The 14154-nt window shown below is 50.6% G+C and overlaps 1 protein-coding gene across 3 annotated transcripts; it reads left to right on the forward strand.

The window, feature by feature from the left end:
- The first annotated feature begins 215 nt into the window (after nucleotides 1-215).
- STX5 (syntaxin 5) lies at nucleotides 216-14152 on the forward strand. 3 transcript variants are annotated; one of them, XM_008160727.3, is made up of 11 exons: nucleotides 216-336; nucleotides 997-1240; nucleotides 2216-2286; nucleotides 2448-2503; nucleotides 2616-2686; nucleotides 7660-7776; nucleotides 7860-7916; nucleotides 8095-8176; nucleotides 8570-8676; nucleotides 8790-8911; nucleotides 13410-14152. In XM_008160727.3, exons 2-11 carry the CDS (start codon nucleotides 1016-1018, stop codon nucleotides 13567-13569), a joined length of 1068 nt encoding a protein of 355 aa, XP_008158949.1. In that variant the 5' UTR covers nucleotides 216-336; nucleotides 997-1015; the 3' UTR covers nucleotides 13570-14152. The 3 variants fall into 3 exon arrangements, with proteins under 3 accessions (XP_008158949.1, XP_054581120.1, XP_054581121.1); XM_054725145.1 differs by lacking the exon at nucleotides 216-336 and adding an exon at nucleotides 637-654; XM_054725146.1 differs by lacking the exon at nucleotides 216-336 and adding an exon at nucleotides 695-711.
- Nucleotides 14153-14154: the final 2 nt, after the last annotated feature.

The following is a 14154-nucleotide window of genomic DNA, read 5'->3' on the forward strand; positions in this document are numbered from 1 at the left end:
CGCACCACCCGGGCTGCGGTCTCTTTAAGGCAGGTCCTCCCCAGAGGCCGGCCCAGCCCAATGGGCCCCGCTCTCGTTCCTAGGGGCGGGGTCACGACAGCGGCCTAGCCAATGGGAGAGCGGAGTCGTTCTTGTATTTGGGTGGGGGGCGTGTCCCTCGGGTGGCCGGGCTCGAATAGGCGTGCACCGCCCTCTAGCCCCCGGGGGTGGGGCTACGTGTGGGTGACGTGGCGGCTTCTAGTCTTTGGTCGAGTTTCGGAGGCTTCCGCGCCCGGGGAGTAGGCGGTGACGACCCGGGAGATCGTGGCAGCGGCGGCGGCAGGCGGCGGAGAGGAGGTAGGACTTGCTCTCAGAGTGGTCTGGCCGCCGTGTCAGCTCGGGGCCGCGGCTTCCCGGGGGCGATGACGGGTGGGGGGTGGGGGGGGAAGGAAACCAGGGGCGAGCGGACAAGTCTTGCCGGCCGGACTCCGGGTGAGCGAATACCTCGGTGTCCAATCAGGAAAGCCTCTATTAAGAAGGACGTCGGCATTAGCTAATCGTTAGTTGCAGTGCCCTAGAAGGCGGAGCTTGAGTGGGGGTGGGACTTCCTGTTTCAAATAAACACCCAGAGATTTCTCCCCCTCCGCCCACCGGAGTGTGTCCCCCCCTCGGAAGGTCCGTTACCCTTTCTCCCTGAGGCGGGGAAGGAACCCGTGGATCCCAGAGGGCCCGGTGAGGGCCTGGGGCAGTTGCACAGGCCGAGCTGGAGCTTGGGGGCCGCGGGTCCTGCCTTTGGCCCTGTCTCTGCTTCAGGGCCCCCGGCCCGCGCTCCGGCTGCCCGAGCCAAGTTGGAAGAAGAGTGAGGAGGGGAGCGGCTTAGGCCGGAGAGGAAGTGGGGCCCTGCCTGTGGCCGGCCGGCCCCAGGATCTGCGGCTGGCTTTGGGGCACAAGAATTTGCTGGCTGGGGGGGATTTCTGGGGAAGAGGCCTGGGAATGACACTCTCCCCTCCACAACAGTCCGAGGTTATGCGTCTCAATGATCCCGCGGAAACGCTACGGGACTAAGAACACGGATCAGGGTGTCTACCTGGGTCTCTCAAAGACACAGGTCCTGTCCCCTGCAACTGCTGGCAGTAGCAGCAGCGACATCGCCCCTCCGCCCCCCCCAGTGGCCCTGGTCCCTCCCCCTCCCGACACCATGTCCTGCCGGGATCGGACCCAGGAGTTCCTGTCTGCCTGCAAATTCCTGCAGAGCCGTCAGGTAAGGACCAGGAGTGGGAAAGAGAGGCAGGGATGAGCTCTGCTGGGAGCTGGGGGAGGCTGTGTCCCAGCTCTGCTGGTTGAGGGCACTCTTGCGGGAGCCTGATGGAGAACTGACCAGGCGAGGAGTGGGCGGTGGCATCCATGAAGAGGTGGGCTCGCTACCTACAGGCAAACATACAGGCTTTGTCCTGTGAGGAACCTGGAGGGTAGGGTTGCTGGTCCTGAAGGAATATCTCGGGATGAGAGGCGGCTACGATATATTGGGTTTGGGTAAGGAACAGGTTCTAGAGAGAGCCTTTAGCCCAGAGACAACCACTTTGAGTTCCAGTTCTGGTATAGTTCTGCCACAAGTTTGCTCTGATTTTATATCTATAAACTGAAGGAAGTTTTCTAGATGAGTAACTTCTATCAAAATCAGTTTGGAGTGCTTTTTAAAGTTGCATTCCCTTGTCTTGATCCAGACTCTGTGAAAGTAGGTGGGACCTGAGTGACTGTCATTTCAGACACTCTCACCGCTCAGCACTCGTTAACACCTGCTCTCCTATATGCTTTCCAGTCACCCTCTTTGATTCCCAGGTTGGAAGACTAGAACGCTAACCCGAGCTATTTATTTAGTCTTTACAGTGTACCAGCTATTTCGCTGAAACACTTTTACAACCCTGTGTCCTTTCATCTTAGCAACAACAGTAAGGAGAGGAAATACAGATTCAGAATGGATTAAGTAACTTGCCCCACACACTCCAGCTACTCAGTGATGGAATCAAGATTTGAACCCGGGTCTCTTTGTCTTCAAATCTGGGCTCTCATCTACTACTGCCGCTACTACTACTACTACTACTACTACCACCAGTTAGACCCTCTGGTCGAATCCCGTCAGTCCTAGAGAGAGAGAGTGTAGTGGGCAGCTGAGAACAGGGAAAGCTGGTGATGGGGAAGCGGGATTCAAGTTCCACCTCTCGACGTTGCTTTTCAGAATGGAATTCAGACAAACAAACCAGCTCTCCGTGCCGTCCGGCAGCGCAGTGAATTCTCCCTCATGGCCAAGTGAGTGAGAGAAGCGGTGCGGCTGATGCCGTGTGAGGAGAAGCAGGCTCGCCTGTGGTGGCCTTGGCTGTGAGGGCTGGAACGGGTTGTGCTGGAGCTGATGGGGGAATAGGCTCTCTCCCGCTCTTTCCCACGGTGTTCTCCCTCCTGCTTGCTTGCAGGCGCATTGGGAAAGACCTCAGCAACACATTTGCCAAGCTGGAGAAGCTGACAATCTGTGAGTGTTGGGGTGTTTCAGGGATGGGGCAGTGGGCCCAAGAGGGTGGGGGAACCGTACTCCCTGAGCCTTCTCTTTGACGTCACCCGTCGTGGCTTCTTTATCTCTGCAGTGGCAAAGCGCAAGTCCCTGTTTGACGATAAAGCAGTGGAGATTGAGGAGCTAACTTACATCATCAAACAGGTGAGCGACGAGCGATCAGGAGAGCCCAGATTTCCAGGCAGATCACTTCGGTCATTTTCCATTGCCATGGAGCCCAGAGCAAGTTTCTGGAGTTAGCCCCAAACTTCTTGCTCGTCCATTGAGTCTCTAGATATCGTTTTATTACCTACTGTGTACAAAACCCAAACATGAGACAAGAGTCTGCCTTCAAGGGTTTATTGTCTAGAAGAGGACCCAGCCCCATATGAGTAGGAGTTGAGTGAATAGGAAACATTTTACAAAAAGATGAATGAAAGGGGGGCATGTGTTATGCTTTCAACAATAAAGATTTTAAAAAAGGAATGAAATAGTCTGGAACACTGGGAAAGATTTTTTAGAGGAGGTCAAATCTGAGCTAGTTTTAAAGCTTGTATAGAGCCAGTGAAGAAAATTCCAGACAGAGAAAACTGAGTGCAGAGGTATGGCTCTTAAAAGGGAAAGTTCAGGTCTTTGCTCAGATGTCACCTGCTCAGGAGGCCTACCCTGATTGTGCTGTTTAATAAATCCAGCACCCAAAGCTCTGATCTCCCTTACCTTGCTCTGTTCTTTGTTTGCGTTTATTTATTTGGTCACTAGAGGCCCGATGCAACGGTAGGCCTTCCTTCCGGGGCTGCCCGCACTGGCTTCCCTCTGGCACCCGGACCCGGGCTTCCCTCGCAGCCCCACCTTCATCCCGAAGGATGTCCAGTCTAATTAGCATATTACACTTTTATTATTATAGATTACTTTTTTAATTGATTGATTTTAGTGAGGAAAGGGGAGAGAAACATTGATTTGTTCCATTTATTCATGCATCGTGGGTTGGTTCTTGTATGTGCCCCGACCGGGAATCAAACCTGCAACCTTGGTCTAACAGGGCGATGCTCTGACCCAGTGGTCGGCAAACTCATCAGTCAACAGAGCGGCAAACCTCGGCTCACGAGCCGCATGTGGCTTGAGAGCCGCGGTTTGCCGACCACTGCTCTAACGAACTGAGCTGCCCGGCCAGGGCTGTTTTTGTTTGTTTGTTTGTTTTTAATATATATTTTATTGTTTTTTTACAGAGAGGAAGGGAGAGGGATAGAGAGTTAGAAACATTGATGAGAGAGAAACATCGATCAGCTGCCTCTTGCACACCCCCCACTGGGGATGTGCCCGCAACCAAGGCACATGCCCTTGACCAGAATCGAACCCGGGACCTTTCAGTCCACAGGCCGACGCTCTATCCACTGAGCCAAACCGGTTTTGGCTGTTTTCTTTTTTATAGCACTTGAATCATTTCAGTGTTTTGTATAATTAGCTCATTACATTTATTGTTTGTCTTTGTTCTCTCCCAACTACCTCATTCCCCTCAAAAAAGAAAAAAAGAAAAAAAAAAAAGGTGCCCCAAGAGCGGAGATCTTTTTCCTTTCTGCTTGCTCACAGGTGAACCCCAAATGCCTGTGGCAGTGTCTGGCATTTGGTAGGTACTCGGTACTTGTTGACCGAATGAATGAGTCATTGGCAGGAGGTGGATGAGCTTTAAGGGTAGACTGGTGGCTGCTGTGAAGATGGTTGTGGACCTTTTCAAGGAGTACGGACCCACTCTGAACGCCGTGCGCCGCTAAGACGAGTAGAACCTGGACCCCAGTTCTGTCTGAGAGACACCGGCCTAGCACAGGTCTCTCCAGTGGGATTCCGTGCTCTCCCAGCACACTAATGAGAATGAACTGTGAGGTTGGAGGACCGCGGAAGGCGGGGAGAAAACACTGGAGCCTGCGTGGGCAGGGAGGCTAGGAAGGACCCTGCAGTTACCCAGGACAAAGCTGCTTCTGGCAGAGGCCAAAGGGCAGACACATTCGAGAGCTGCTGTGCTGGGTAGAAAAGGGGGTTCCACTAACGGTCGCAGTGTTACTGCATAGCTACTCAAGAACCACAACCGGATTCAGGCAGACTGGAGTTCAAATCCCAGGCCCACCCCTTGGTTCTCGGGAGAGAACAAAGACCTAAGCACCTAACGGCTCTGAGCTTCAGTTCCCTTAGAAATAAAAAGGAGCTGCTAGCAGTACCTGCCTCAGAGCGTGGCTGTCAGGACCCCCTGGTTTATCTTCCAGTCACTCGCATTATTGAGTGCACTTGGCTGCCTGGTTCTGGGGACTGGGCAGCGAACAAGACAGATGTGTGGTTTCTGTCTTTGGGAAGTTCCTTTCTGAGTGGGTAAACTAGGCCCTATACCAGTAAACAGAAAAGGCAATTTCAGGCAATGGTAAATTTTTTAATAAGAAATAACGTAAGCCCAGCTGGCGTGGCTCAGTGGTTGAGTGTCGACCTATGAACCAGGAAGTCCCGGTTTAATTCCTGGTCAGGGCGCATGCCTGGATGCCCAGTGGCAGGTGTGCAGAAGGCAGCCTATCAGTGATTCTCATCTTTGATGTTTCTGTCTCTCTTTCCCTCTCCCTTCCTCTCTGAAATCAATAAAAATATATATTTTTTAAAAAGAAATAATGTAAGTGGGTTACTCAGGGTAGGGGCCTACTTTAGATGGGGTGATGCAGGATGGGGGTAAACAAGTGACACTGAGACCTGAATGGTTAGGGAAAAGCCATTCATCCAAGATATGGTGGGAGCACTTTCTAGAAAGTGAGAAAAGCAGAGGAAGAGGTCCTAAAGTGTGGGCGACTTTGGTGAACATGAGAGAGGCTAATGTGATTGCAGCATAGCAGGTGTGAAGGAGCCTGGGAGGGGATGAGATCAGAAATGGGGGAGTGGGGGGGGGGGGGCAGACCACGTAGCATCTGTGCAAGCCAGGCAGGGATTGGGTGGATTTTAAATGTAGTTGGAAGATGGTAAGCAGAGGGCTGTGTGTCCCACTTTGGTTGAAAAGACCACGCTGGTTGCTGTGTAGAAAGGGATTATAGCGGGACAGCCCCAGAAGGAAGGCCGCTTAGGAGGTCGTGGAGCTTTTCAGAGAGAACAGACGGTCGGGCGAGGATGGGCTCCGTAGAGGAGGTGAGTGGGCAGATTCAGCTGGTTCTTCGGCTTCTTTCTAGGTTCCATGTGGGTTAAGGGGAAAGAGGAATTGAGGATGGCTCTAAGTTTTTGGTCTGAACAACTGGTGAATGGTGGTGCCATTTACCAAAATGGCAAAGAAGGAAGATGGGGGAATAGCTTTGAGGGGGAATGAGACATTTCCTGTGTTAAGTTTAAGTACGAGGGAAGTTGCCTAGCAAGTTACATGACACACAGCAAACAAACGCGAGGTTGCTATTGTGTTTACACGGTGCTGAGGACACAGTAAGCGCTCAATGGAACATGGTTGTGTCGTGGTATATGGGTAGGTGGGTTGGGGGGGGTGCGGGTATGTGATTTAGAAGCTTCTGGCTTGGGCGCCGTGGCGGGACATGGTGCCGCTTTCTAAGCTAGAACGCTGGGAGAGGAGATCTTATGGGGAAAACCTGGAATGTAGATTGGGACCCATGACTATGCGGAGCTGCATCAGCTTCCCAAAGGGACAGACCCACGGTCTGTTGGATCATCCGAGAGCCTGGAGAAGGGTTGGGGCGAGGATACTGTTTGGGGAGATACTAACAGCACAATTAGGGTAGGCCTCCTGAGCAGACGTTGTCTCATCTAGTTTTTCCATCTAGCTATTTCTCTTGTTGTTTGTTCATCCTGAGGATATCCTTTTCCCATCGGTCAGAACAGAACCCTTTAGTCCGTGGGCTGACGCTCTAACTACTGAGCAACCAGTTAGGACTCGGCTATTTCTTAAACTTACTATTCCAGGCCTCTCTCCCCTTCCCTTTCCTTCTTCCTCTGGTTCCTCTCTGGCTGGCTGCCCTGGGCCCCACTTCTTCTTGGCCGTTCTCTGGCGGCCTCCATCTCCTTTGTCTAATGTGGCCCTTGGCAGGCTGGTTGGGGAGTGGCTGAGGCTCTGGTCTGGTATAGGAAGCCTGGCTGTGCTGCTCCTCTCTTGTGTGTGACCTTGAACAAGTCACAGCTTTCATTCTTGCGAGATTTTTTATTTATTTATTTATTTATTTAATCTCCATCTGAGGACATTCTTCCATTGAGTGTTAGAGAGAGTGGAAGGGAGGGAGAGAGACAGAGAGAAACATCGATGTGAGAGAGACATTATCAATTGGTTGCCTCCTGCACGCACCCCAACCAGTGCTGGGGATCAAGCCTACAAACAAGGTATGTACCCTTGACCAGAATTGAACCCAGGACCCTTCATTCAGTCCGTGGGCCAACACTCTGTCCACTGAGCCAAACTGGCTAGGGCTAATTTTTTTAAAAATTGATTTTAGAGAGCGGAAGGGAGAGAGAGAGAGAAACTTCACTTTGTTGTTCCACTCACTGATGCAGTCATTGGCTGTTGCTTGTATGTGCCCTGGCCAGGGATCTAACCCATAACCTTGGCATATTGGGATGAGGCTCTAAACCAACTGGGCTCTCCGGACAGGGCGCAGTGAAACTTTTTTTTTTCTTTCTTAAGATCTATGACTTTATTAGGTCATCTGGAAAACCAGGTGGGCTGAGCCTCACAAATGTGCCAGCCTAAAAGGAATTCTGTAATAGGAATTGTTTCATTGATGCTTTTGGAAAACCATGTTACCTTTTGACTCCTCTTTTCTCCTGAGTACCACATAGTGCGTTGTTGGTTAACATGCTCTAGGTTAAGATTTTGGCCTTTTAAGTGTTTCTGTGACCATGAACTTGGCATCATGGTGTGAAGAAGGGCAGTAGGGTGGAGGGGTAAACAGGTCATTTATTTGCACATCGATGAGGCCATATTTCATCTCTTTGTTTCTCCTCTGCAGGGACCGAACCTGACAAAACTGCAGAGCTTGGGAAATCCCAGCGGCCCTTTTGGGCTGCCTTGTAACTGCTAGTAACTCCCCCTCTGTCTTCCCTGCCAGGCGTGTCCACGCGGGAGAGACGCTGGGCCGAGGACTCCTTGGCTGACACTGGTTTTCTGTTGGCTCTTTCACCAGGATATCAACAGCCTCAACAAGCAGATCGCCCAGCTTCAGGATTTTGTGAGGGCCAAGGGCAGCCAGAGTGGCCGGCACCTGCAAACCCATTCCAACACCATAGTGGTCTCCCTGCAGGTGGGACGTGGGTGCGGGACACGGGGAGACGGAAGGCAAGAAGGTCTTGTCTTCCTTTGCTGACTCTTCCTCTTTTTCTTCAGTCAAAGCTGGCTTCCATGTCTAACGACTTCAAATCCGTTTTAGAAGTAAGGACAGAGGTGAGTAGAGTCTGTGGAGGAGGGATAGGAGTCGGGGGCTAAGGGTCCAAGAGGGAAATGGGAGAGAGACAGGTGCAAGGCAAGGGAAGGGGGACAGGGTCCTGGGCCCACAGGAAGGGGGCCTAACATTCCTGCTTCCAGAAGCCTCAGGACCTTTGTGTTTCTTCCCCAACCCCAGAACCTGAAGCAGCAGAGGAGCCGGCGGGAGCAGTTCTCCCGAGCGCCTGTGTCAGCCCTGCCCCTGGCCCCCAACCACCTGGGTAAGTCACAGGCCGTACGGGGAGTCCTGAGGGGTACAGCTTAGTTACTCTGGTTGTGATGGCTTCTCCTAAGGGCAGGGGGTGGGTGAGAGAATACGGGGGCAGGGAGGTTGCCAAGCTTTCTCTCTCAAAGGTCAGCTTTATTGACGGTGTTCCTGATCCCCACTCGGTTTCCCACGTTCTCACCGTTCGGGATGAAGTCATCGTGTTCAGAAGAATGACAGTTACTAATATTCTTTGTGCACTCACTTTATTCAGTTTATTAAATGACTTGTCCAGGGTTATAAGGCTAGTAAGTGGGATTCAAATCGAGAGCATGCGGGCTTTGAAACTGCTTTTAACCAATAAAAAAAATACCGTGTCAAAAAAACACACCATGTCTTCTTCCTGCAGGAGGAGGTGCTGTGGTTTTGGGGTCAGAGTCCCGTGCCTCCGGGGATGTGGCCATCGACATGATGGACTCTCGGACCAGCCAGCAGCTGCAGCTCATTGACGAGCAGGTATGTAGGTTGTTTGGAATGTGCCATGTGAAACGGCAAGCTGGGGGGGTCCTCAGGAGGCAGGCTCTACCCTGAGAAACTCCCGGTGCTCATGTTCGCTCTCTGCCCTGCAGGATTCCTACATCCAGAGCCGCGCAGACACCATGCAGAACATCGAGTCCACGATTGTTGAGCTGGGCTGCATCTTTCAGCAGTTGGCACACATGGTTAAGGAACAGGAAGAAACCATTCAGAGGTGAGACTCTCTCTCTCACCCCAGACAGAAGAGCTTTCTCTCCCTGCGGGTGGTGGGCATCCTAAAGGTCCCCAGGGACAGCCGTTGGGAGAGGAGGGTCCTGCCCGTCCCCGGCCACCGCTCACCTGCCTCCGTGGAGCACCTGTTCCCTGCCAGGCTCTGTGCCAGGTGCGGGGCGCAGCAATGAGGAGAAAAGCAAAGCCTCTCTTTCGTGGAGCTTAACTTTTGTGAGTGTGTGTGGAAGGCATCACACCTGCTGAAAAGAATTGACAAGTCCTTCTCAGGCAGTGAAAGCAGTGCACAGAGGAAAAGCAGGGCGAGGTGTTAAGAGAGTGGCTGACTAGTAGGGACATCAGATTGGGTGGCAGAGAGGGCCATTCTGAAGACCAGGATGTTGATTAAAGCGGAGACCTGAGTGACAAGAGGGATCCACCCATGCAAAGAAGAGAGAAAGTGTTCTAGGCAGTGTGGACAGCTGAGGCTCTAAGATGGCACGTTCTTGCTGTATTCAAGAATCATAGACCAGCGTGGCTAGAAAGTAATGAGCAGGGACAGAGAGGGACAGGATGAGGTGGAGGGAGCCCCCTGCTGCTGTAAGAGGCATTTCAAAATATATATGTATATTCTTACTGATTTCAGAGAGGAAGGAGAGGGAGAGAGAGAAACCTCAATCTGGGACCCTTCAGTCCGCAGGCAGACGCTCTATCCACTGAGCCAAACCAGCTGGGGCTGTAAGGCATTTTATCAGCTCTTCCTCTTTGGCACTTACTATTCATTCAATCAGTCAAGAATTTTTAAAATACACAATATCTGACTATTTAGTGAGGGGCATGGACCCTTCTTCCCCTTAGATTGTCAAATAAAATAATGACAACAGAGCTCTGACCAGTGTGCGCAGTGGATAGAGCATCGGCCCACCCACCAAAGGGTTGTGGATTGGATTCCCAGTCAAGGGCAGCTCAAAGTCATGTGCCTGGGTTGCACGTTTGATTCCTGGCCCCATTGGGGGCTGGTGCAAGAGGCAACCAATCGATGTGTCTCTCACATGGCTGAAAAGCAATGGAGAAAATGTCTTCAGGTGAGGATTTAAAAAAAAGACAACAGCCAACACAACAATAGCCTGCTCGTGTGAATGAATCAAAATTTTTTTTGTCAGATTGGCAAAAAATATAGTACATTTTTTAGTAGTTACGTGTGCTGTGAGATGAAAAAGGTTGAAAATCACTGGGTTATAGAGATACGGGTACAGCCTTGGACAAAAGAGATAAACAGTCCTGCACTTGCAGAACTTAAAGCTTAGTAGGGAAGATTTATTATTAAAACTACACATATGGCCCGGCTGGTGTTGCTCAGTGGTTGAGCATTGACCTATGAACCGGGAGGTCACAGTTTGATTCCTAGTCAGGGCACATGCCCAGATTGCAGGCTTGATCACTGCAGGGGGCATACAGGAGGCAGCCAATGAGAAATTCTCTCATCATTGATGCTTCTATCTCTCTCTCCCTCTCCCTTCCTCTCTGAAATCAATAAAACTATAAAAATATGTATTTAAAATTTAATGAAAAAGGAAAAAATAGTCTTTTATATTTACTCATGTTTTTACCATTTCCAATGCTCTTCATTCCTTCCTGAATACCCACTTTCAATCTGGTATCACTTTCCTTTAACCTGAAGAACTCCAGCATTTTTTTGTTGTTGTTCATCCTTAGCCGAGGATAATTTTCCATTGATCTTTTAGAGAGAGTGGAAGAGAGAGGGAAAGACAGAGAAACATTGATGTGAGAGAAACACATCGATTGGTTTCCTCCTGCACGTACCCTGACCAGGGCCTGCGCCAGGTAGGAGCCTGCAACCAAGGTACATGCCCTTGACCAAAATTGAACCTGGGACCCTTTGGTCCACAGGCCAACGCTCTATCCACTGAGCCAGACTGGCTAGGGCAGAAATTCAGCGTTTTTTTGTAGTGCAGATCTGCTAACAAGTTCTTTTACTTTTCTTCTATTTGAAAATATCTCTATTTCACTTTCTTTTTTTGTTTTTGTATTGATTTTAGAGAAAGAGGAAGGAAGAGAGAGAGAGAGAAAGGAGAGAGAAACATCGATGTGAAAGAGAAACATCAATCGGCTGCCTCCTGCATGTACCTTGACCGGTGACTGAACCCAAAACCCGGGCATATGCCCTCACCAGGAAACAATCCAGAGACCGTTCAGTGCACAGGATGGCACTAAACCAACTGAGCCACACCAGCCAGGGGCTTCATTCTTTAAAAAAATGTTAAAATTTTAAAAATGATAGTTTACATTCAATATTATTTTATATCAGTTTCAGGTGTACAGCACAGTTGTCACCTTCATTCTTTCTATTTTTTTATTTTTATTTCTTACTGGTTTCAGAGAGGAAGGGAGAGAGGAGAGAGAGACAGAAACACCAATGATGAGAATTAGGGGTTGGCTGCCTCCTGCACGCCCCACACTGGAGATTGAGCCCACAATCCAGATATGTGCCCTAACTGGGAATCAAACCCATGACCTCCTGATTCATGGGTCAACGCTCAACTACTGAGCCAGCAGTAAGACATTCTTTTGTCCTCCTCCCCATGTAAACTTTTTCTTTTCCATTTTCCTTAGCCCTCCTTCCCAAGCCATTGTTTTCTGCCCCATTCATTTTCGTTTTATAACTCCCTTGCTATTTCCTCTTAGTGTCCTATTGATTTGTAGGTTTTTTTTACCACCCATGTTCCCTTTTATTAGTTTCATTCATGGACTTCCATTTTAAATCTTTTATATGCCAGATTGCATTTATTATTTTTCCATTTTTGTTAAAGCCAATGTGAGCTTGATTGAATACTAGTGACCCAGTGCATGGATTCGTGCACATTGAAAGGAAATTAATTAGAAGGTGGCCAGCAGGGTGGGATTGGGCAAGATGGGCCGGACACGCGCTGGAGCCAACCTCCTGTGGTCCCTTCCCAGCATCTGCGGAGTGAGCAGGGTCCCTTCGGCTGGTGGGGTCCCTCGGCCTGGCCTGTGGGGATCAGGCCGAAACCGGCTCTCCAACATCCCCTGAGGGGTCCCAGAGTGTGAGAGGGCACTCTACAAAGTTGCTGTTGTACAGGATGTGGAACACAAATGCAAGTGTGCAGTAAACCAGATTCGGTACGACAGTGCCCCAGCAACAACATAACCCACAGCTGAAGGTGGAATTGCAAGGCCCTGTGAGGGATCGGGCTCCCTCCTGTCTGGTTTCTGGGTTTGTCACCCGAGAACCTTTGCTGCCAAGTCACAGCAGCTCAACAGCTCCTGCGTTGAGCGTCTACCCCCTGGTGGTCAGTGCACGTCATAGCGACCAGTCGGACACTTAGCATGTTAGACTTTTATATATATAGATGAGATGACAGATGTATCCACACTGAGAAATGTAATTATAGCCAAAAGCTAGAAAACCTGATACTTTAGCCTCTCTGACGGAGATAGGAAATCAAGTACAATCCAGGCTCCTGTACTTGGACAGAGATTAGCTCACAGTCCTCATGACAGGACCTTGGGCTTGCAGCCACGGCCTAGCCTTTCCTCTCACTCTCCAGCTGGACTGCCTGCTCCACTCACTTTTCTAACCTCACAACTTGGAAAAGTCTCTGCTCCCAGGGCCTCCCTTTGCAAAGGCCAGGATTGTGTTTGTCTTTCAGGACTGCATATGCAGGCTGGCTGGGAAATGTTTCCTTTTTGTCAGCAATCTCTCAAGAGATTGCCCTTCCTCTGAAGACTTCTCTATACCCTGGCGAGACATGGTCTCCTAATGTGGGGCTTTTCTTATCCCCTGACTTCCTGTTCATATGATTAAGTTTCTCTTTCTGTTTTACTTAGAACCAGGATTTCCTGACTGGAATGGCCTGTGAACTTCTTTTTTTTAATATCATTTTATTGATTTCAGAGAGGAAGGGAGAGGGGGAGAGAGAGAAACATCAATGATGAGAGAGAATCATCGATTGGCTGCCTCCTGCACGCCCCACACTGGGGATCGAGCCCACAATCCAGGCACATGTCCTGATCAGGAATGGAACTGTGACCTCCTGGTTCATTCATAGGTTGATGCTCAACCACTGAGCCTGGCCAATCAGACTCCAGAGCTTTTTCTGCGTGCGCACGTACACACACACACACACACACACACACACACACAAATGGGATCATACTGCATATAAACACTTTGTTTCAAATTATAAGACAAAGTTTATTTGGAAAGTTACAGAGGAAGTAGAAGTGAGCCAGCTGGACTGCGTAGGCTCAGGAAACAAGTTGTAGAGGCAGAAGAAGGGCCCCGGGAGCTTAGGAGAGAGCAAGGCAGAGGTAATGCCCGGGGGAACAGAGCGGGAAGGGAAAGACACGCTTAAACATTGTTTACTCCTACGCACTGTGACGTCTTCCATGTCACTGAATGTGCTTCAGTAGCATGCTTTCTAACCAGTGTCCTGTTTCCTCTCCTCCTCGCCTGTCTCCAGGATTGATGAGAACGTGATGGGAGCCCAGCTGGATGTGGAGGCCGCCCATTCAGAGATCCTCAAGTACTTTCAGTCAGTTACCTCCAACCGGTGGCTCATGGTCAAAATCTTCCTCATCCTCATTGTCTTCTTCATCATCTTTGTGGTCTTCCTTGCCTGAACCTTCTCCACTCTAAGGCACTCCGTGGGGGTTTGGAACCCACCGGGGAGGGCAGGTGGCCAGTGCTGCCACTGAGCCTGTGCAGGGTGCTTGGGAGAAAGGCCCTGTTTTCCTGGAACTGCTAAGAATGGCCACTGCCCCTGGTTCCCTACCCCTTGCCTCTAGCCAGCCACCCTGTCCTCCCCTCACCACCCTCGGGCCCTGAAACACACGGTTCTGGACTTGGTTTCTGCTGTGAAGTGGCTGGAAAGGAGCAGTGGCCACCTAGGGCAGTGGAGGAGGCGGTCTCCACTGGAGATTTTTATAAACCCTCCCCAGCCTCTCCCAAAGGGAAGTCTGGCAGCAGGGGGAGATGATGCCCTTCCTCACATCCTGAGAGTGAGGAGAGGAAGCGAAACTGCCCCGGGACCAACTTTCCCATCTGGGTTAAAATTTGACCTCTTTCTTCCTCTCTTCACTGTGTGAGGCAGGGGCCCTGAGCACCTCAGCTGCCTGCACAACCCCAACTCTGGCTGCTGGTGACTCGGTCTGCCAGAGGAGCTGCAGCTGTTTTCTCCCAATTACAGCAAGACTGACAGCCTCACT

Source organism: Eptesicus fuscus, chromosome 13 (genome assembly GCF_027574615.1).
Source record: "Eptesicus fuscus isolate TK198812 chromosome 13, DD_ASM_mEF_20220401, whole genome shotgun sequence".
In the NCBI taxonomy this organism is placed as follows: domain Eukaryota; kingdom Metazoa; phylum Chordata; class Mammalia; order Chiroptera; family Vespertilionidae; genus Eptesicus; species Eptesicus fuscus.

What these genes read in the sequence shown, in the direction of transcription:
- STX5 (XM_008160727.3), top strand. Translation starts at nt 1,016, where the DNA reads ATGATCCCGCGGAAACGCTACGGGACTAAGAACACGGATCAGGGTGTC. An exon ending in AATTCCTGCAGAGCCGTCAG is followed by an intron (nt 1,241 to 2,215) that starts GTAAGGACCAGG and finishes GTTGCTTTTCAG; the next exon opens with AATGGAATTCAGACAAACAA. An exon ending in TGCAGCTCATTGACGAGCAG is followed by an intron (nt 8,677 to 8,789) that starts GTATGTAGGTTG and finishes TCTGCCCTGCAG; the next exon opens with GATTCCTACATCCAGAGCCG.